The sequence below is a fragment of the Sceloporus undulatus genome, chromosome 2 (assembly GCF_019175285.1).
Source record: "Sceloporus undulatus isolate JIND9_A2432 ecotype Alabama chromosome 2, SceUnd_v1.1, whole genome shotgun sequence".
NCBI lineage: Eukaryota > Metazoa > Chordata > Lepidosauria > Squamata > Phrynosomatidae > Sceloporus > Sceloporus undulatus.
This window is the reverse complement of record NC_056523.1, coordinates 170924480-170948092: the sequence shown is the minus strand read 5'-3', so window position 1 is coordinate 170948092 and position 23613 is coordinate 170924480. Positions and strand designations below refer to the sequence as shown.

Genomic DNA, 23613 nt, shown 5'->3' with positions numbered 1-23613 from the left:
CCCGGCGAGGCCTTGAGACCGGCCCCAGCCCAGTCCTGCCACCGATTGCCGCCGGGGCCTTTGGCCTCTCGCGCGAGGGAGCATGGTGGGGCAATTGTCTATAGAAGCCTCAGAAACATGCATTTATCTTAACATTTTTTTAAAAATCAGCAATTTTTTTCACGTGTCCTCCATTTTTAAAAAAATGTGTCTTCCATTTGAAAATTTTGTCCTACATCAGCCCCGGTTTATTTATTTATTTAATTTTTTAAAAAAAATTATTTAATTATTAATTTTTTGGCTTCGGTCCCCCAGTTGTCTGAGGGGCAGCAACCCGGCCCCCGGCTCAAAAAGGTTGCCTACCCCTGACTTAGAACATGCGCTCTGGGACATTACTGGTATTTTGGCATTCCATACCTCTCCTGTTGTTGTCTTTGTGGGCTGGCTGCTTCTTTGGGTAGGAAACCTGGTTTTGCAAAAATATTTCAGAGAAAGGATATCCACCTCAGGAAACCCAACATCCTCTTTGTAGTTCTTAGAAAGATTTTGCCATGCCTCTCCCCCTCCCCCAACAGTCAGGCTAATATATCCGTCCCTGGCACCCAGCCATTTGAGATAATCCTCAATGTCGGTGTGCATGTGTATGTGGCACGCAAGAAAAGTCCCAGGAATGGGATCATGTTAGACCGTTCCTTTTGTGCCAAGGCCTTGTGTTCAGGGTAACAGGTTATGATACTGTGCTCATTTCCTGTGTAGAGGAGATAGGGAAAGCACCCTCACACCAGCCTGCCCCCCAGCAGCAAACACACTTTCCTGCAAAGTCTGCACCACAGACTCAGTGAAAGTACCACACTGAGGAGACAGAAGGCAAGGAATCCTTCACTGCAAACCTCCCGGATCACTTTTGTTTCTCTGTAAGGTAAGTAGTGCACCCGTCTCTTGTTTTTTGTTCCAGAAGCAAAATCTTTTGCTAGCAGATCAGCTTGTATCCTGGAGAGAAACATTTCTAGGGGCACTTCTATTATGAATGCCAGATTTCCTTCTGTCTAAGATGCAGGACTTTCTCTTCCTTCCTACGAATGCTCTAGAGAAAGTAAATGATTTTTCTCCAGCCCAGTGACTGCTTCATTTTCATTTTAAATTTTAATTTAGGAGGCTGCCCAATTGTGGATCTTGTTCACTGATGTGAGCTTTTGTTTCCATTTTTGGAAGCCACCTTAAGTCCCAAGGTTGGGGAAAAGATTGTGATATAAATAAATATCACTAGCCTTCCTATCATCACCACCATCATCCTCCATTTTCACACATCTTCTTCATAGCCTGGAAAAATTACTTGGTTAGATTGCTCCTCAAGAGTCCCCCAACCAGCATTACCAGTGCTCATGCTGATCCAGGAAATTCTTGGCATTGCAATCCAGAGAATGTATCTTTGCCAAGCCCTAGCTAGGCAATAACAAAAAGCTATACTACAGCCAGCCAATGGATCCTTCAGATGTGCCAAACTTTCCCACTGTCTGTGTCAGTTGTCCCACAGAAATAGGTTGGCCACTCATTTTATCTCTGTGCATTTCGATTTCTGAAGTAATGCACACCAACTGGCCATGCATGCTAGTGGATTCTGGAATATGTAGTCCAAACCAGTAACTTATCTGATTCAATAAGGTTGAAGACAGGCAGTAGGTGTTGTTATGCTGTGGGGTGTGGTTAGAGACTTTATGAAGATTTTCACATGGGCAAAAGTGATGGGAGCATAGCAGGATGCTCCTGTCACTATTGTGCAATTGCACAAAAGTTATCAGACGACATCACGATAATCGTGTTATTATCCCATGAAAAAAGAGGAATTCTCCTGTCATTTTTTATTCATGGGACTTTCCCGTGAATGAAAACTGATGCTAGAATTCCGCTTTATTCACAAGACAATAATACAATTATCGTGAGGGAAGTCATCTGATAATCTTTGCGCAATTGTGTGATAATGATGGGAGCATCCTATCACTTTGCCCATGTGAAAATCTTCTTAAAGGCAATTTGAGACACAACTCACTAGCAAAAAGGATTATGCTTGGTTAATATTGGGAGACAGAACAAAAAGAAGATTGCCTTACAAGTGGATAGACTCAGTCAAGGAAACCATGGTTCTGAGTTTGCAAACCTGAGCAAGGCTGCTGATAAAAGGGTGACTTGGAGGTCTCACATTCATAAGGAACCCATATGTGGAAGTCAACATGATGGCATTTAGCAACAAATTACTATGTATAGCATTGTAGCTGAGTCCCAGTATAACAACATAACAACAGCAACAATGCTCATCCCATTTCTTTATGTTAAACACTTGATAGAGTTTTCTATTGTTACAGGAAAAACTACAAAGCCTATTTGACTGGAGGTAACAGTGAGCTGAAATAATATGGCAAAATCTTTTGTAAACCACTTTCAAATTTCTTTAAAACAGTTTATCTTTCTTCAACCAAACTCTTATTTGAGTAGACAGAAGAAACAACATTTTGTAATTTAGCTAGTGGCTCCCACAGAGTACTACTTTGTATTTCAGTCTGAAATTTAAATTTGAAATTTAATTGAAATTTAAAAGAGATGTCTAAGGTGCTGACAAAAGGTTTAAGCATAAGATTCAGAACATTTAATAGATTCTTTAAAATCTGGACTGAAACACTAAATAGATTTATTATCTCACTGCAAGAAAGAAAAAAAAACCAAGAATTGCCACTGGGTTTATCCAATTACTGTATTCCTCCATGAGCTGGATTCTACTTCAGGCTTCTTATTCCTCCTTAAAGGTGCTGACAAAAAGTTTAAACATAGGATTCAGAACCTTGAAAAAAATCCTTTAAAATCTGGACTAACTACTAAATGAATTTACTGTTTACTGAAAGAAAAAACACAAATTGCCACTGGACAATTATCCCTTCATGAGCCAGATCCTACTTCAGGCTTCTTATTCTTCCTTAAAGGAAGAGTTCTGTGGAATCCAAAGGCCAGCCATTCACTTACTGAAGCAGACATTCAGCCTAATTAAAAAAAACTACCATCTGGACCACTTTAAGATATCACTGTCTGTTGCTAGGATTAATCCAGTCTCTTATAAATTCATTAAAAATCAGTCTGTGGGGAAATAATAGTAGGACCATAGCTCAGTAGAAAAACATATCCTTTGAAGCAGCAACAACACATCCCAGATCCCATTTCTGGAAATCTCCAGAATGAAAGGGTCTCAGGATTCAGGTATGGAAAACCCTCCTGAAGAAACGTTTGCAAAACCACTTTAAAAATAACTGTGAACTTTCCTTGAATGGCATGTCTGGATGTTAATTCATACTGGGAAAGCAAAGAGGAAATTCTACGTTAACATGGAAGCATTTTGTACCCAGTAAGGTCCTGAGTTCAGTCCCTGCCACCTCCAGGGAGAGGCTCTCAGGTGGATGGGCTAGGAAAGACCTTAGAGACTGTCCAGTGTGAGTGGGCAGCACTGGACTAGATAGGCCAGTGGTCTGCCTCAGGATCAGGCAGATTTCATTTGTCCTCTAAGGCTAAACCATGGTTCAATCTTGTGTATATTCTAGGCAGTGCTAGTTGCACATTACCTGCCTGGAACTTCAGAGGACCTGCCACCAGCCAAAGAAGACAGTGTATTCTGTTAGGTGGACTCATAGGAACATCCCAATGGACAATAAAGAGAAGACGCAAAACTTTGGAAAAATTACTTCCAGGGATTACAGCTGCCAGAATCCTCCAACCAACAAGGACACTGTAATCTAAAAAAGTAATTTTTCCTGACTGTGTTCCAACATGTAGACAGCCAATGTTTTTTAAACTGATGTGTGCCATATCAAAATTGTTGGGCATGCAAAAATTCCTTTCTCCTTCTGCACTGGCAGCTTCCATTACCTAATATTTGTTCCAGTTCCAGCTCTTAGCTTCTCCTGTCCAACCAACATATATCTCTCTCCCAGCCAAAATACTCTCTACTCCCAGTCTGTCCAGTGTTCTCCTATCTTGGCACCAGCATACCATCTCTCACTGTCTTCTGTTGTCAGTTTGCCTTGGCCCCATACTTCAGACCTTACTAACCTAGTGCCCTACAGATGTGTCAGACTTAACCTCCCATTATCTGGGGCACTAGGGGAAAAGATGTCGTATTGTGTCAATGGTCTACAGGTACTTGGTATCCAGTGAGGTTTGGTTCTAGGACCCCCATGGATACCAAAATCTGTAGATGTTCAAGTGCCATTAAATACAATGGCATATTAAAATGATATTCCTTGTATAAAATAGCGAAACCAAAGTTTGCTTTTCAAAAATTTGTATTTTTTTAATATGTTCAAACCATGGATAGTTGAATCCATTCATAAATAATTTGTGGATATGGAGAGCCAGCTGAATTATGCAGAAGCAAACCGATGAATTAACCGGCAAGTGTATATGCAAGCTGTCCCAGCCCTCTGAAAGTATATCAGTATGACATCTGTTTGTAAATGCATGCCTGACTCATTAAAAATAATAATATAGACCAACATGTATAAAGATTGATACCTTTACCCACTGAGGCTCAATTCCTGATCTCACCCTTCAGAAGAAGCTCAGAATTTAAAGCAAAGTCATAATACTGTATCAGATGTTTATCTCTGAAACCAGTGAGAATATACTGTAAAAATTCAATCAAGGTTGTAAAATAGTATGTGTGAATTGGTTGTTTAAGGAGGTAAGGTGAATTATTTTATTTGCCACATGGACTATCTTTCTGAAGCATTCTTGAAATGCCCAATAGTCTTGCTTAGGCCAGAAAGATAGTCCAGAAGCCGCACCAAAGCCACGCTCCAATCCCAAGGACTGGAGTGCAGCTTTGGTGCAGCTTCCAGACTCTTAGGACGCATGCATCATTGAAACACCATACCTCCAAAGTGACCTAAAGCAGCTTTATTTTGGCCTGTCTGTATAGGGCCATAGATAGGTCCCCCTCCTCAGTTTATTCTCACATCACACCTCTGTGAGGTAGTGAGATCTTGTAGCACCTTTGAGACTAACTGAAAGAAAGAAATTGGCAGTATGAGCTTTCGTAGACTTCAATCTACTTCCTCAGATGCATTTGGTGGAGTGGAAGCCAGATACAGACATATATATGCCATTGGTATGTGAAGATTTCTTTCTTTCTTTCTTTCAGTTAATCTCAAAGGTTCTACAAGATCTCTCTATGTACTAATTCTGTAGACTAGCACAGCTACATCTTTGAATTCTACCTCTGTGGGTAGGTTAGGCTGAGTGATAACAAGTGACCCAAGGTCTCTGAATGAGTTTGTGACTGAGTGGAGATAAGAACCCAACCTTCTCCTGTCCAGAACCCAAACTGACTGACAGAGGAACAGTGTTTTTTCCCCTCAGTATAACACAAATCATCCACAGGATGGACTCTCTGGCTGCATTTCAGAAATCCATTCTTACATTTGCAGCATACTTGTGGAATGAAAAAGATAGTATATAACTTTATTAAAGTGTCCCTTACACTCTCCATCTCTTCCTGCTTAGTATCATGCAATCGTAAAATTATATAGAGTTGGAAGGGGGACAAAGTTAATCTAGTCCAGTGGTTCCCAAACTGTGGTCCTCCAGATGTTTTGCACTTCAGTCTTCAGAAGCCCAACAGCTTGAACAACAGTCAAGAAATCAGAGCTGAAGTCCAAAACATCTGGAGGACCAAAGTTTGGGAACCTCTGAAGTTCAACCATTTGCCAATGAAAGTAGCAAGTTGCTTCGGAATTACCCTTATACAAGCCCTTATTTTAAGCAGCAAATGTCCTCAATACATGTGCAGAAAAGTAATATAGAAGTGTAATTAGTAAATGCATATGTACATTACATCCATTTTATAGGCTCAAGTGGCCTCCTGCCTGTGACAAAGAAAACTAAGGTTAGTGCCTTGTTTGTCTGGAGCAGGGATGGTAACCATGTTGCCCTTTTTGGACTGAAGTTCCTAGTATCCCTAGCCAACACAGCTAATGGTGAGGAATGATGGATGCTGCAGTCCAATGGCATTTGGAGGGCCATGTAATTTTCTGGTCTGAAGAGTGCTGAGCAACATGCAAGTTCAAGCAAAAGCAGTCAGCTCTCCATGTGTCTTTTTAGAGTGAAACAGGGTGAATGATATTCTTCAAAGTCTTCTGATGACCTATTCTCATGTTTAGAGCAGGACTTTTATGCAATTAAATGAAAGGAGCAGGGGAAATACAGTATCCATTTTGGAAGGGAGACCTACAACACAAGAGCATGGGTTGCTTTTGCTTTGCATGTAGCTGATCTCAGGCTTCTCCTGAGAATTAACTTGGGGGATTATATCTATCTAAAGGCACCAGATCTTTATCTGATCCTGGAAGCTAAGCAGGGTCAGCTCTGGTTAGTAGTTGGATGGGAGGCTGCCAATGAATATCATGTTGTAGGCTATATTTCAGAGGAAGAAATTAGCAAAACCACATCATAGCATCATGACTCTCTGTCAGTGACAGGTTAGCGAGAGGAATTTCCCACAGACATTCTGGTAAATTGGGGTCACCATAAATTGACAGGCAACAGTTTTGCAAATGTAAAAGGCATTGCCCACAAACAAGGAATACAGTGAACCGTAGCTCAATGAAAAGCTTAGAGAGGTTTGCTTCAAAATCTCTTGCACATTTTAAGATTTATGTACAAAAGTTACAATTTATGGACTTTAACTCCCAGAATTCCATAACTAGCGGGGCCATTTTTGTTGTCCCAGAAAGTAAATTTTATGAGCTCTGATTAAGATGGAGATTAAATTAGATTAATTTAAATCCAATTTAAATTAAAGGAACACATTAGTCATGATTTAAGCTCCATGTACTCCAATGAAAAACAAATTCTGCAATTTATAAGGCAATCTTAACTGCAACCATCATGTGTGTGGCTGGAAGATATTAGCTTTCTATGGAGGTGCCATCCACACATGGTTTAAAGCTGTCTTTGGATCACCTAGATCTGAATAGGTTCACGACAGAAAATGGAGGATAACGTGCTGCCATTGGGGGGATAGATTAGGCTTTTCTCATTTTAAGTGCATCTTCAGGGGCAAACTCTGACTTCTAGTCAATCGAGCTGGCACCTGTGATGCCATATGGAGCTCACAATGGCAGCATGCTATCCTCCAGTCTCTACAGTAAACCCATTCTTTTTTAAAAGAAGTATATCTCGCAAGCCTGTTTGCTCCCTTAAGGACTTGTTTGCTCTGTGTTCAGTTGTTCTTCCCACTAATTCCCACCAAGCAGAAAAGACAAGTGGTGGTAAATAGAGGTAGCAGTTCTACCTCTACAGACAGCAGATGCTGGTCATTATTATTATTATTAACTTTTATTTATAAAGCGCTGTAAATTTACACAGTGCTGTACATACAATCTTTTAGTTAGATGGTCATCAGTGTGTTCCTTCCAGAGCTATCCAAGACAGCACTGTAGAACTACAAATTCCAGAAACCTGCAGCTGGAAGGTTCAGGGAGTTGTTGCCCCCTTCCCCAAATAATATTGGCAAGCTCAGATTCACTTCATTGTGGTTCAGCCAGACATCCCCTCTCTAAACACTGTTGCAGTCAAGTTGAAAAGTGACCTTCCACTTTTAGTGGTTTCTTCCACTTTCACCAAGTGTCTCTCTTGCACAAACACAAACTATAAAAGAATCAAACCCCAAGACATGAAGGATTTGCAATTATCCTAATGAGTGTTGATATTTGGTTGCCTATTTATTCTGATTAGGAAGGAAAACATGACCTAGATGTACTAATACTCAACAACTCCTTTATTTATTTCTTCTTACAGTTCACCTTCCCACTCAAAATGGGGGAAACCGAGGCTCTCTCACCTTTCAATGAGGAGTACCACAACCTGACAGAGCTCTTCCATCTGCTCAACCACTCCTTCACCTACTGTAATATGGAGCTGGATGAGAACATAAAGCGGGTGTTCCTCTTTGTCCTCTACCTTATCATCTTTGTGGTGGGGCTGGTGGAAAACCTTTTGGTGATCTGGGTGAACTGGCAAACCAGAAGCCACAAAAATTTGGTCAACTTATACATCTTCAACATGGCCATTGCAGACTTGGGGGTGATCCTTTCTTTACCAGTCTGGATGCTGGAAGTCATGCTTGATTATACTTGGCTCTGGGGAGACTTTCTCTGCCGCTTCACCCATTACTTCTACTTTGCCAACATGTACAGCAGCATCTACTTTCTTACCTGTCTCAGTGTCGACCGCTATGTATCACTGACAACATCTTCACACTTTTGGCACAAACATCAGCATCTTGTGCGACGCATTGCTTGTTGTTGCATATGGGCCTTTGCTGCCATTGTTCCTTTACCAGAGGTAGCGCACATGGAATTAACCGACACCACTGAGCCATTCTGTTTCTTCATGGCCCCCCTTGAGACATACAGTGCCTGGGCCCTGACTCTCACCCTTCTAACTCTCTTCATTGGGTTCCTCATCCCCTTCTCTGTCATGGCTGTCTTCAACATATTGACTGCCAGGCACATCAGAAGCTCCAACAAGCCAGAGAGCAAGAAGCACTGTCTCCTCATCTATGCCTACATCATAGTCTTCCTGATCAGTTGGCTGCCATTCCAGCTGGTTCTGCTTTTGCTCACACTTGAAGATACCAACATCTTCCTCCACTGCCACTTGCTTGAGTTCCTCTACTTCTTCTATGACATTGTAGACTGCTTCACCCTTGTCCACTGTGTGGTCAATCCCATCTTATACAACTTCCTGAGCAAAAACTTCCGAGGAAAACTCATCTCGGCTGTGGTCAGGTACATCCCCAAAGATCAGATGGATCAGAGAGGTAGAGAGGGATCCTCCAGCACCCAGCATTCTATTGTCATCACAAAAGACATCTCACCAAATTAATGCATGCTTTGTTCTATGGCCAGAGTTGGCCATATGCAGGACCCAGCATATTCAGAGATTTGTCCCACTGGCAGAGGCAGAGGACCATTAAGATGTTCTAATTGTTGGGAGTATTTACTTCAAGGAATCTAGGAAACCATGCAGTATGAAATATGGGAAGGCATGGTCTGCTGTTCTGACAGATCAGCTGAATTTAACAAACTGGGTGTTATGTTTTCATTAACCTTCCTCCATTTCACCTTCCCTCCAACCCCACAAATATGGTAATTAATGTTTCTGCTGCCCTGAAATTACAGTGGTGACAATGCATATTTCTGTGGCTCTCCTCTTGTCTGTGCATTTTTGAATGAAAATTTCATTCTAAAAACAATGCCCTGTCAACATGGACACTTCCCGAGTCTTTGGTGCATCCATAGTTTTCTGTGGGTTTTCTATGTGGCCACATCCTGGAAGAATTTATTCTTGATGTTTCGCCTGCATCTGTGGCTGGCATCTTCAGAGATCTGAAGCCACAGATGCAGGCAGAACATCAGGAATAAATTCTTCCAGACTTCGGGCACATAGCCTGAAAAACCCACAGAAAACTACTGACATGAATTCTGGACAGGTAAGAATCTTTGCAGTTCAGGATTTATTTTGTTTGAGAAACTCACATGGGGTTATTTGTTTGCTTCCCCACAGAAAACGCCCTTTTGTGCAAAGAAATAAAGGGGCAAATCAGACAGCCCCTTTGCGCTGGCTTAGGAATGGCGTCAAAAAGCGGCATTTAGATATTGCATGCTTTGATGTTGCCTCCAAGCAGGCATCATACTGGCCACCTGACCACACCACAGGTAGCTTTGTGTTGCTCCAGCAGAGCAGTGTTTATGTACTACACGCCACAGGAGTGCCACAAAGCTGCTGCCACAGCGGAAAAGCCGGCTTTTTGCCAGCTCAAAAAGCATATGCCGTATCTTTTTGTGCTGGCAAAAAGCCAGGTTGTAGCATGCAGTTGCTGCTGTCCAAACCTGGCATTCAAAGGGTTGGCATCAAGCCATCTGTTTCGGTCGTTTCCTGCACAGAAAATCTTGCTGCTGCAGAGAAATTTCTGTATTCTACGCGCACACGCGCGCACACACACTGGTTTTATTTTTCTGATTTAAGAGTAAGTCCGGTAGTTTTCAAGTTTCCACTTTCTCATGGTGGAAAGAACAAAATTGTGAAAATGTAAATATGTACTAGGAAATCAAGGATACAAATGGTTCAGTTCCAGCAGTTTGTATGCAAGCCTATTATGTGAAGCCAATGAAATGTGATAGACCAGACTGTGAATTTGTAGTGTCAAGAAAGAACATGGCTAAGCAGCTGTGTCCTCAGGCAATGTTGGGGCTCTGAATTCCCTCTGATGGGTCCCATTGGAAGCTTTGCATTGTTTGTAGGAGTTCCAGCCTGCCTCTCAGCCTCTACCTTTTGCATCTGCTACTGTGAAAAATGTTACATCACTCCCTCCTGGATTCCTTTCACCCTGAGTTGTGCCATCTAGTCTTTATTCATCAGAGGAACATCTACAGCAAAGTTTGCTTGTGCTACCTGGAATTTCAATAAAGATGTCAGTCCTATTACTAAATATTAATTACTCAACAGAGCATGCAAGTAGCATGGTCTTTGTTCAGATTATTCACACTAGACAGACAAAACCAGGGAGAGGAGGAGGGCACACAGTTGACAAGGGGTGGAATGATCAGTGTGGAGAAAGAACATTTTTTAAAAATAAATAAAGCCTTTTTGAGGGAATAGTGAAATGGGATTTTTGCAGAGAACCTAATAAATTTCTTCCTGTTTCAGCCAACCGCATTCACCAAAACTAGCACTTCAGTCTGATTGTGATGTTGTATCCTCAGAATGGTACATGTACATAACCAACTAGCCCTGGATTTTGAGCCAGCATACATGGAATTTTTTACTTGATCTTATTAGTGCCACATGTTCAGTCATGTGAATAGGCCTTGATGTTTCCATTACAAGCACATCTACCAAAAAAAAAAAAATGCCATGATTTGGCCCATGTGCTTTTGAGCACTCTGAAAGCTGACTGGTCAAAGCATTTTCTTCGAGGTCAAGATGGACCATGGGAAGAAGTGCTGAGCAAAATGTTCTTAGAACATCCTATCCAACCTTCAGCCTGATAGAACACAGATTGAGGCCAAATTTAATCTCAGAACAACAGGAACAAAAGATTAAGGTGGATATTACTAGAAACGCAGTTAGTAATCACTTTTTAAAAAGAGGGAATCAGGGCACTTATCCAGGGCTCAAGGACATATATAAATGTCTGGATTAAAAATAATAATAATAAAATACTTGGGAGTTCAGGTTAAAAAGCTCAGGTCAAAGACGATTGGATATTCCAGAAATGCTTACTTAATTTTTTCAACCATATTTCATCTATGAACATTTACCTAGATCATCAAATCAACCCACCAGATACCAAGAAAGAACAAATCAAACCAAAACTATATTTGAGCAGAAACAATCCAAGACATATTTGTTGCTATGACATAAAACATAAACATAGAGTTTAAAAGCGCACACTCAGATACTCTTGCCTGGCCTCCTAACCAGCTGTTAGTTGGGGCTTTTACATTGCTTTCCCCAAGTTGTCTGATATGCAAAGAAAAGTATTACTTGCAGAAGTAATGAGAGGGACTTCATGTGCTAAATCCCAGAGCAAACTTGAACAACCCTCCAGCTATCCCGCAGGTCCTTTAGTATCCAGAGAACTTTAGATCCAGCTCTGCAGGAGTACAGTGCTTCTTCAGCGTGTGGCAGGAAGGCTGTTTGTTTCTTTTTTTCATTACCATATACAATTGGCCCTCCATATATGTGGATTTCATTATTCACAGATTTGATTAAAATATTCTTTCTAGGAATCTCTAGGTTCTCCAGCATGATTTTGCTGTACATTCACCATAGAGTCACGCCTAGAGAAAACACTTGTAGGTCCCCCAGCATGATTCTATGGTCATGTTTCAGTGGATGCTGACCATATGGCACTTGAGGACCTAGAGATTCCTAGAGCTGTTCTCTTGAATAAAAAAGGGTTTTTTATTATTATTATTTCTGGTTTGTTTCCCACTTTCACAGTGGTCCTGTGCCCCTAACCCCAGAGAATGTGGAAGGCCCACTGTACTGCCCAGCAAGAAAAAGTGAATTGCTTAGTTTCTACTACAAACAAAAACAAGAACAAACTCTTCAAGTTTTTCATTTTATTATTCTAAATAAAAAACACAACTTTTGTGTCAAATGATGGGAGTATAAAAGAATCTGATGTACAACAATTTTAGACATCTACCTTTTGTTTCCTTTGGGGAAGGAGAAAGGTTTTACAAAATATACAAACTGTACAGCAAATAGATAGTAAACACTTAAATAACCAGGAGGTCAGTACCTACCATTAACTTAACCAAAAGGTTAGACAGCAATCATAATGATCTGTTCTGTTTCGTTTCAAGGTATATGGATCTTTGGAGGAAAACATGGGGGAAGGTATTGTTTTAGTTACAAAGAGTTTATAAAGCATTAATCTCCAGAACATTTTTTTAACCGTTCAAACTGTTCTGCACTGAACTGGAATATCTGTTCCATGCCTAATCCCTCCCCTGTGGTGATGGTAATGACAGGGAGAGATTTTTCACAAATGGTAGCAAGTCAAACAGTGAAGCCATTTAATTACAATACTTTGTCTTTCTCTAAGCCTAAGGGTTCCAAAGCACTTTACAGACATTTACTACACCTCACAACATTTCCCCTGTGAGGTAGTCTTTTAAATTCATTCTCATTATTAGAGATGAGGGATGAGTTGATGTGTTTGAGGGCAGGTAGATGACTTTACTATCTCCCAGTGCCTTAACTGCAAAGTTTAAGGATTCAAAAGTATATTGTTTTGCACAATGCTTTCAAAACAGAGGTTTCTGAAGCTGGGCATATTCACCTTGTGAATTAGGACAGCTTTGGCACTGAATAATGAGAGAAAAGCAGCTCTAGAACTCTGCTTTGACTTTGAAACAGAAGTTTTTACTAGATAAGATGAAGTATAGTTTCTTTTTCTTCACTCCCACCAGAGCCTGCATCCTACTCAGGAAAACTTGGTTCGGCTTAGCACATGGCACAAAGTGGGAGATACATGAATGATTATTTGTCTGAGACTCTGTACCAGGAAATTCAGAATCTGATGGGACTGTCACACTACGCTGTTAAAGCACTATGATTCCATTTTAACTGTCATGGCAATTGTTTTTTGTGGGTTTTTTGGGCTGTGTGGCCATGTTCTAGCAGAGTTTCTTCCTGACGTTTCGCCAGCATCTGTGGCTGGCATCTTCAGAGAATGTTTGCCTGCTGGAAAAGACTTGGCTGTATATATTGTGTGATCTGGAAAGGCAGGAGTGATTTGCATGTGTATTGTTGGTTGCTAATGGCAGTCCTCAGGGTGTGAAGGTCTGCACAAGAGGACTCATGTCTGCTTGATTAGTGCTCATTGTCTGCTGGGAAACCCCTGACCCTGGGAGATTTCTCATTTGCATTTGTCTTTATCTTGCTATCTTTCAGGACTGGTAGCCAAACCTTGTTTACTTTAAGGGATTCCTCTTTCCAGTTGAAATTGCCCAGGTGTTTGTGGATTTCAATGGCTTCCCTGTGCATCATGACATGGTAGTGGTTGGATGCACAGGGAAGCCCTCACACCCTGAAGACTGCCATTAGCAACTTACAATACACATGCAAATCACTCCTGCCTTTCCAGATCACACAATATATATAGCAAACTTTCCAGGCAAACATTCTCTGAAGATGCCAGCCACAAATGCTGGTGAAACGTCAGGAAGAAACTGTGCTAGGATATGGCCACACAGCCCGAAAAACCCACAAAAAAACTATGGATGCCAGCCATGAAAGCCTTCGACTTCTCATGGCAATGTTTTGTGGAATTCTGGGTGAGGTCCAAGACCGCTCTGATTGAAAACTCTTCTCAATGTGCCTTCCTAAAGTACCAATAAGTGGCAACCACCAACATGGTGTAGTGATTTGAGCATTGGGCTACAGCCTTGGAGATCAGGGTCCAATTCTGTGTTCAGCTGTGGAAACCCACTGGGTGACACTCTCAACCTCAGAAAAAAACCCATGTCTTGGGGTTGCCATAAGTTGGAAACAACAAAAACAAAGTGCATATCCTAGGATTTCCATAAGATGTTTCCATGGCAGTTAAAGTAGAATAAAAAGTGCTTTAACAATGTATTGGGATAAGACCCCAAGACAGGACCGACCCTAGTGAGCTTTGACATTTTTGTGCTCAGGCCTGGGAGCCCTCTTCAGGCAGAGGGGGAACATCCCTTCCAATGGATAGAGTATGAAGCTCCTTCAATGGCCAGGCTTCCCATACCCATAAGAAGCCCAGCCTTCTACCTTTCGCCAGCAAGAAAGCTTGCTGGACTTTAGGCTCTGGCTTCTCACTCAAGCTTTCCCGGGTCTATGTTCAGGTAGCCCTGGCCTTACCATTAATTTTTATAAAAGTATCAAAACTTAGTAGTGGTTAAGTCCTGAGGCAGCTCTTTACTGTTTACCTACAACTTTGCCAAATACACCTGCAAGGAGCTCTGTCTGCCACCGTTTAGCCATCCCTTAGTTTATCTTTTTTGGTGTTTGCCAACCTGAGGCCACAAGAAGGAAAGAAATAAAGCAATGAGCCTGAATACCTGTTGCAATATCCTCGGATATGAAACTGAAACATAAATAAGTGCTCCCCGTCCTCCCGCTCCTTGACACACATTAAAATAGATAATCTTCACAACACCCTTAGAGGTAGGTACTGTAAGCAGAGAGGCAAAACATCCTTGCCCAAGATAACCCTACTGGAACCAGAATCAGAGATGATTCAGCCCCCCCCCCCCCAATATTATTTTCATTCTCCTCATTCATAGTTCAAAACTAGAGTAGGGTCTCATTGATGTCTCCTTTCCTTTGACACCAGTGTTTTTATTTATGGAAGCCTGTGAGCCTAGTAGTACACAGCAGTCACTTTGAAGACTCCAGAGCTTCCTCTTTATGAGGTAGTTTGCATTAAACCAAAGGACAGATCTCAAGTCAGCTGCTACATATATCAACATTCACCTCTCACATCCATCCTCCTACAAAGATTTCACACAGAACTGCACTTGGGAAAAATCATTTTTGCAGCATGAAGCACAATCCACAAGACAAAGCCACAAGTGTAATCCAGTACCTGTAGCCTGTGATCTCCCTCTTCTCTTGAATCCCTTCAATGAGCACCAAAATATGCAGGGGAGGGGAGGAGGCAATATCCAGTATCAACCCAATGGGCTGTATTTATTGTTAGTTAAATATATGCTGAGTTTTCATTGCTCTGGGGGAAAATCTCTGGATGATTAAAAAAAAGGTCTACACTTTCTGTTAGCATATCTTCATGTTAGCACAAATGCACTATCAAGAGCGCTTCCCTTCTAGATGAACTGATGTCAACACAGAACACACCTTGGTTCTTCATTTTAAAAAAGAAAATGGTTAGAGGTGTGTGTTTTGGGTTGTGAGGGTGGGAAGTGTACAGCCATCAGAGACTTAAAAAATGAAACAAAAAAGCAGCACTTTGCCCGTCAAAGAAAAGAGAAGGGGTAACTTTGCTGGTGCTTTCCACTTCTTTTCCCCAATAGGACTAAAAAGCATTTCAGTAGGATAGTGCTTGACCTCTGAAGACTTTAAAGGACACTATAATGAGCTTACTTGACATTTCTGCAACATGAGTAGGGGGCGGTAATGTTGCTGAGCACTTGTGAGGTCATAGGCACTGTACAGAAGTGAAGAGAAACACAATTATTGAAGAACGAGACACAGTGGGCTCGCCATCCTCCCATCCTTCAATATTCACAGCAGATATATATCCCACCAAGATAAATGATGGATAAGACCACAAGTGGAAAATTATTGGGGATAGGCAGGCTGTATTGGTTTCCCCAGGGACATCTTAGAAAGCTGCGCTCCTGGGAGAAAAAATGTTTTTTGCTCCCAAATGCCCCAGGGAAATAGGGTCAATTTCTGGATTAAAAATACATTTCTGAATAAAAAATGGGGGAATTGTCTACTACGCACACCACCTGATAGGCATTTGGGGGATAATTCTGTTTTAAAATTTGATGGCTCTATGAGCCAGAAAAATGACTCTGGGGGCACACACGATCTGTAGTGTGCTACACTTTCCCCACTCCTGGATTACACATTAGCCTTGCCCTTTCCCCTTTGCTTCAAGTGGTCATTTTTCTCAAATTAAGCATCACATTCATGTTTACCTCATGTGTATATCCTTTTTCTTTAAAAAAATGGAAAGTAGCAAATTGCTTCAAGAATTGGCATGCCATGCATCTTGGTAGTGCAATGAGCATTAGCCAATTAAATCCATCTATGGCTGGCTTTTTCTGCAAGATTGTAGAAGTGGGCATCTGGGGGTGTTCTGTTTTTCACAGCTCTGTCCTAGAAAACCAAGGATACATACATACTACCTGTGGTCAAGGGACTTTCAAACTGGCTCCATGCCACTGCTCTACAGAAGTCAGATCTGTCTTCAGCCCAATAGGCACCTCTGGCATAACCACAATGGATGTGTTTGCAAGGAGGGAGGGAGGGCCTGCCTTTTCCATGCAACAAAAAGCTGTGATCTATGTGACAGAATGTGGGATATACCTGCAATAAAAATGCTACTTTGGGAAGACATGTTGGTCCCTCCAAACTAATATGTAAGAAAAATGTATTTATTCTGACACTTTAAATTATCTGGAAAGGCCCTAGTTCTTTTCTTCCTTTTTCTAGAGATATTTCCTTAAGGCAATAATATATTTTCAACTATGCACTCCTCTCTATGTCTGCTCACAGGTACGCCCCAGTAAGTTCAAAGGGAACTGCGCCAAATAAGCGTGTACAGGACTGTAGCCCCCAAGGAGGATTCCAAGCCCTGCCCACATAACTATATTACTCAGACACTTTCAGAAGTGAGAATCATTGGACGCTAGCCTCATTTTTCAGGACAAGTGACTGGAAGAACCCTCCCAAAAGCATTGATACTATAGTGTGACACAACAAAGAAACAACAAAACAGCATATATATTTTGATGCCTGAGAAATTTTTCTTTCTGCAAAGAGGATATGGGAGATTAAGCCAATAATTCTTTCTTAGGGCACTGCCACTTTCCTTGTCCCAGCCAAAACTTTGCCCCAAAAGTTCATATTTGGAAAAACTGTCCTCTCCTCTACCACACATCTGTCTACTCCTTTTTATTTATTGTTCTTCAAAAAGCAAACTCCTGATTTTATGATGAAGGGTAAAAGGCTAAATATGACTGGGGGCAAGACAGGATTAACGATTTGCAACACACACAAACCTAGCCTTCCCTTGTGCTTTTAATGTCAGCTTTATCTACAGCAGTGATTCTCAGGTCTTGGGCCTTCAGATGTTTAGAGTTTCAGTTTCCAGAATTCCTGATCACTGAATATGCTGTCTTGGATTTCTGAGAGTTGAAGTCTGAAACATCTGGAAGAGCAACCATGGAGAAGCACTGATCAAGGGAGATAAGAACCATCATCACTTATGACTATGCATCACACAGCTGTGAATCAAGTACTATGGTGGGGTTTTAAAGAATACAAATTTCTCTGACAAGAAGGCAGCCTAAAAATCCTAAGCACACTTTTCAGGAAGGACGCAGTAAGCAAACATGCTTAGGACTGCACTGTAAGTTGTTCCAACGTGCATCTTCCTGACAACCAGACAGAAATAATTACTTTTGCCTCCCACTTTCTCCCCTGCTATCCCTACTGATGTGGAGCATCAATATATCTTAGCAGCATAAATCTTTTAGTGATCTCAGCTCAGACATGACAATGGCGGTGGAGGGAAAAGTAATGAGGAGGGAAACCTATCCAGTGGAGAGGAACAAACGGTCTGTTTCCTAGATTTGAAACGGCTATGAGCATTGGACTCAGCAGGAGGTAAACACAACAGGTTTCTTGTGAACAATAACACATCTAACGTGCTGTTGTTTTCATGGGACAGTGATTTAAGAAACCCTCTAACAAGGCAAAAGAAATAAAGTACAATGCTGATGATGCCTGACCATTGAAAGTAATGTTATTTTTATAAAAACTAAAGCACCCCAAATAGTGCTTACTTTCCCAATACTGCTGTTATCAGCTGTCTGTGTTTTTCTCCGCATCTTTGGAATGGATAATGTACATGAAAGTTTGTTCAATGGTGAAGTCTGGGGGAAGGCTGCCTTTGTGCACACCTATATGCTTGCTCATGAGGTTAAGAGTAGAGCTGTAGTGGCCACAAACTGTGCAGCGGTACATGAGAGCCCCAGAATGTGTCTTCAAGTGGCACTTGATAGTGGAACGCCCACGGAAGAATTTGTGGCATACTTTACACTGATAGGGCTTCTCCCCAGTGTGGATGCGTCGGTGGTAGTTGAATTCGCTGGTGTGAGCAAACCTTTTTCCACACACCTTGCAGCTGTACTTACTGTTCCCAGGTTGATTCTGGAGAGCCATGTCCTCACTTAAGAACTCCTCTGTCAGCTTCCTCTTTTGCAGAGATTGCTGGTGCATTCGGTCACCAAAGCTAGGTCGGACAAGGTCCAAGTTGGAACTACACTTGTGCTGGCTCACATGGTAGCGGTAAGCAGCTTCCAGCTTGAACGCTTGACCACAATAATGACACCGAAAGAGGGCTTCCTCCATGCTTTGGTGGACTGCCATGTGCTTCTCCAGAAGGTGCCTGTCCACAAAACTGTTGGCACAAATAGAGCAAGAAAAAACAGAGATTCCCAAGTGGGAAAGTGTATGCCACATGAGGCTACAGAGATTGAGGTGTCGCTGGTCACACACACCACATGTTTGGCCTTTCAAATTCACATGGTCCAAGATGTGACTCCGAACCACATGAAAATCTTTGGCCAGCAGTTTCCCACAGACAGCACATGCCAAATCCCCAGTGAACAAGTTGACCTTCCCTATCAGTGGGTCACTGGGATGGATGATAATGTTGCTGTCAAACACTCCTTCTCGGCGGTGGAGGTTGAGCTGCCACTGAGTGAAAAACTTAGTCTCACACATATCACAGGAAAAGAGGAATATCCCAATATGAGACAGGACATGGGTGACTCTAGAGTTCCTATCTTGGAAATGGGTCTCGCAGACTTTGCAGTTTCCAGTTAGCAGGTCTACATGTTCCCTAGCATGCTGGCGGATCAGCTGAATGTTGGGTTCTAATACTTTTTTGCATACTTGACAGGGCATGGCCTTGTTATCCCGGCTGTCATTCTCAAAAGATAGCTCCTCCTCACTATCATCACTAAGCTCAATCACCTCCTCTGGTGCACCTAACTCCTCACTGGGGTCTTCAAAATGTAATTCCTCTTCTCCTAGGTCTTCTAGTTGTAGTTCATCCATTTGTCCAAAGCCCTGATCTTTGGAGTGGTCACTATTGCTAGGACAGGAGTTGCTGCCTGTGGATATATCCAACGATGCATCAGAGGAAAAAAAGTTGCCTTTGCTGTAATCCCCATTGCTCTGGATTTTATATGGCTGACAAGAGTTTCCAGTCGTTTGAACAGCCATGCTCAGACCAGCCTGTGTCATAATACTCATGGCACCACTGAACTGTGCTGGTGTTTCCTGTTCTTCAGATTTGGGAATCTGCGAATGCAGTAAGTTAAGACTAGCATCATTTGCAAGATCTTCTTTGTAGCCACCTGTTGTTTCGCCATGCAGGCTGCTATTTCGCTCTGTTCTCTGGTGATCCCCACTGTTTCGGATTTCAATCAGAGAATGGTTTGACTCAGCCAAAGCACCAGCTGACCGACTTTCACCTGAGACAGAGCACTGTTTATTGGCGGCTGAGTTTTCCAAGTCTGGAAAAGTGGAATGGCAGGCCTTCAACAAATCATCCATACCCAGCTTTTCAGCTACTTCATAAATAACACCCACATTGATCAGATCTGTGAAGAGCTCTGAGGTATAAACAAAGCTCAGGATCTTTTCAAAATTGGCTGGAGTGATGAAATCCACCACGTACGTGCGAGCAGCATCCAGTCCTGTACTGAGGAAAAGGTTCTGGAAATAGCCTGCTGCACATGCCAGCACTGCTTTGTGTGCAGGGAAGGAACGACTACCAACAACAATGGTAACATCACACATAGTTTCTGACAACCTGCATTTATTGAGTTCCTTCAGCAGGTTACTGGGGTGGTCAGTGCTGTGTAGCTTGATCCTCATGCCCATTTTGGCAACTGCTGAAAAGCTGCTTCTCCCACTTACTTCTTGTTTATACTTGCACGTCCTTCTTCTGCATCAGAAGTGGGGCTGCCAGCCTTGGAACTGCACTGGGCAGTGGACTCTAGAAAGAAGAAAATGGAAAGTTAAAGTTTTCCTACAGCTTTTCAATGAAACCTAAAATACAGTGTGTATTGCACTGTAAACTGCCTTGGATATCTTTTAAATGAAAAGATGGGAACACGTAGGATTGTTGGTAGTAAATTCATGCATTATAAAACAAAAAGCACAGCTGCTCTGGAGCAAACGCTTTCTGAAAAGTGGTTTGTTTTAGTAATATGGAAAGAGTGTACAGGTGAGGGGTATACACTATAAACCAAACAGCAGGGAAGGATCATGCCTTATTTTAAACTAGGGGTATTATTATCAGATATTATCAGATTGCAGTTCCCAGCAGTCATAGCCAGCATAGCCACAGTGGTCAGGAAACAGCTGCATGTAAAGAGCTGCACAATTCCTGGCTTAAACCAGCATACTCTATACATGTCCTTTTATTATATAATTGTTATTTGCTGTTGTTGTTGTTGTTGTTGGCCTTCAAGTCATTTCCAGTTTACGGCAACCATAAGACAAATCTATGATGGGGTTTTCCTGGCAAGTTTCTTCAGTGGGGGTTGTCATTGCCACCCTCTGAGGCTGAGAGAGTGTAACTTGTCCAGAGTGTTTACATGGCCAAACTGGGATTTGAACCCTGCTCAAACCACTACACCTTCTGGAACCAGGTACCCTTGCCTTAATTGCAGATTAGTTTTTTCTGAATAAGTGGGATTGCCAGTTCATATCATTCACATTTGTTGTTGCTGCTGTGTGTCTTCAAGTCGTTTCTGACTAAGGCGAACCAATCATGAGGTTTTTGGGGCTGAGTGTGTGTAACTCACCCAAGGTCAGTCTGTGGGTTTCCATGGCTGAGTAAGGAATCAGACTCTAGTCTCCAGAGTTGAAGTCCAGTACTCAAACCACTACACCATGTTGGCTCTCCATTCATGTTTAGGTTCTATTATACTTGTATGTGTTTATATTCCCCTTCAGCTTCTTTTCTTGTTGTCTCATAATCTTCCTTTTAAAATCCATATTCTGTGAAAACAAACTTCTTTCAAGCATTATCAAAGAAGGTTAAACTATACCCATTCTTCATGCAAAAACATAAGGCAGTGGGAATTTTTTTCATAATAAAAAAGTGACTTTTCTCATTGCTGTAGAGGGAAGAATGCACCACAGGATGACACCTAAGTGTAAGGAATAAGACTGTTGACCTTGAGCAAGTCACACTCTCTCAGCCTCAGGGGAAGGCGATGGCAAACCACCTCTGAATAATAAATCTGGCCAAGAAAACCCACGATAGGTTTGCCTTAGAGTTGCCGTAAATTGGAAACAACTTGAAGGCACACAAAAACAGCCTAGATTCTCACCGAAGGTATTTCTAGTGAAGTCAACCATGGGGAAATACTGTTTAAAACTGAAAGTGCTGGTTGAGGAAGTCTCTCGGCTGGAGAGAGAAGCAGCAATGAGGGGCAACTTATCTAGAATAAACAGTGCCATGGTGGGGAGAAGGACAGTCGTTCACCTCTTCCCAAATAATAATAATAACAACATCAACAACAAGAAGAGGCAACTTATCCAGATTAAACAGTAGTATGATGGAGGCAAGGAAAGTCTTCTCCTTCTTCCCAGATGATGATGATAATGATGATGAAAATAATTTTCAACTGATCCAGAATAAACAGTGATGTGATTTTTTTTTGGGGGGGGGGAGAGAAGCACACCTTCTTCCCAAATAATAATGATAATGATGATGATAACTGACAACTTACACCAAATAAACTATGATATAATGGGAGGGGGGAGTCTTCCCCTTCTTCCCAAATAACAATGATGATGGTAACTAGCAACGTATCCAGAATAAACTATGCTATGACAGAGAAAGGGTGGAAGTACTCTTCCCCTCTTCCATAATAATAATAATAATAATAATAATAATAATAATTGGCAACTTATCCAGAATAAACAAGGGTATGATGGGAGGGGGAGTCTTCCCCTTCTTCCCCAATAACAATAGTAATGATAATATTGATGGCAATGATAGTAATGGGCAACTTATGCAGAATAAACTATGCCATGATGATGATGATGATGATGATGATGATGATGATGATGGGGGGGGAGCCTTCCAATTCCTCCCAATAACAACGATGATGATAGTAACTGGCAACTTATGCAGAATGAACTGTGGCAGGAGAGTGAGGGAGGAGAGTAGTCTTCCTCCCCTTCCCAGATACTCATCGTAGTAGTAGTAGTAGTAGCGATGAATAGTAACCCTTAAAACTAAAACTTCAGGGTGATGATGAAGAGGAGGAGCGCCTGTTCCCTGAGTTCCAGTCAAGGGAGGCGGCAGGGAAAGAGAGGCAGAGCGAGTCCTGAGGGGAGAGACAGGGACAAAGTGGGGCCTGGAGGAGGAGAAGTGATGGAGGGAAGGAGGAGGAGGAGGAGGAGGGAGGGCTCGGGGGGACGAAGGCGGCGGGGAGGGAGACCACTCTCCCAGCCGGGGCCCCCTCCTCCCTTACCCGGGGCCACCATCCCTGGCGGCGTCGGCGGCGTGGTTGTCTCTCTGGCGCCCACACAAAGGGGCTGCCTAGTCCCGACCGAGCCAGGCCTACCTCCCTGGCCGCCGAGGAGGAGGAGGAGGCGCCGCCGCCGCCGCCGCCGCTCCGACCCGGGCCAAGAGGCGCCATCCGGCCCCGGGAAGGAAGGACCGGCCCAGCGCCGCCCCCAGCCCCGGAGGGGGCACTGCAGCCCCAGCAGCAGCAGCCAGGCCCCGGGGGCCTCGCCTGGGGAAGGCCGCCAAGGAGGACCAGGCCCCAGGGAAGGAAGGGAGGCCTTCAGCCAGGGCCCCCAAATGGAGGGCATGGCGGCCAGGGAGAAGATGGGGGCAGGGAGGGACCCCCCTCCCTCTGGCAAGACTGGCAGTCACCCTCCTCCTCCTCCTCCTCCTCCTTCCTCTTCTTGGTTGGGAGGGGGCTGGCTTTTCTGGGGGGGGGTGTTTATAGGTATTTTATAAGCTATGGAAACGTCAGAATCCACAAAACAGTGATAGTGGAAACTCAAATAAAAATGATAATTCAAAAATAAATAAATAACTCCAGGCTTCTTCTTGTTTGGGGTTGTGTTGATTTTTGTATGGTTTTGGATGTTGAATTGTATGTTTATATGTATTCGTTTTTTAAACTATGGAAATGTCAAAATCCACAAAAGAGTGATATAGACATTTAAATAAAAAAATTAATTATTAAAAAAAATAAACAAATTCATGCTTCTTGGCTCAAAATGGTTTTGGGATGCCTCCTGGGC

At 42.5% G+C, this 23613-nt stretch overlaps 2 protein-coding genes across 2 annotated transcripts; one reads left to right on the top strand and one right to left on the bottom strand.

Annotated features, from left to right (window-relative positions):
* The first annotated feature begins 623 nt into the window (after positions 1 to 623).
* On the top strand, positions 624 to 10505 carry GPR182 (G protein-coupled receptor 182). Its single transcript, XM_042454271.1, has 2 exons — positions 624 to 898; positions 7816 to 10505. The coding sequence occupies exon 2, from the start codon at positions 7834 to 7836 to the stop codon at positions 8902 to 8904; it is 1071 nt and encodes a 356-aa protein (XP_042310205.1). The 5' UTR covers positions 624 to 898; positions 7816 to 7833; the 3' UTR covers positions 8905 to 10505.
* Positions 10506 to 15968: 5463 nt separating this feature from the next.
* On the bottom strand, positions 15969 to 23185 carry ZBTB39 (zinc finger and BTB domain containing 39). The gene is made up of 2 exons (XM_042454046.1): positions 22830 to 23185; positions 15969 to 20332 (listed from the first exon to the last, which is right to left on the bottom strand). Exon 2 carries the CDS (start codon positions 20215 to 20217, stop codon positions 18127 to 18129), a length of 2091 nt encoding a protein of 696 aa, XP_042309980.1. The 5' UTR covers positions 20218 to 20332; positions 22830 to 23185; the 3' UTR covers positions 15969 to 18126.
* Positions 23186 to 23613: the final 428 nt, after the last annotated feature.

Coding starts and splice junctions, on each gene's coding strand:
- GPR182 (XM_042454271.1), top strand. CDS start 7,834: ATGGGGGAAACCGAGGCTCTCTCACCTTTCAATGAGGAGTACCACAAC.
- ZBTB39 (XM_042454046.1), bottom strand. CDS start 20,217: ATGGGCATGAGGATCAAGCTACACAGCACTGACCACCCCAGTAACCTG.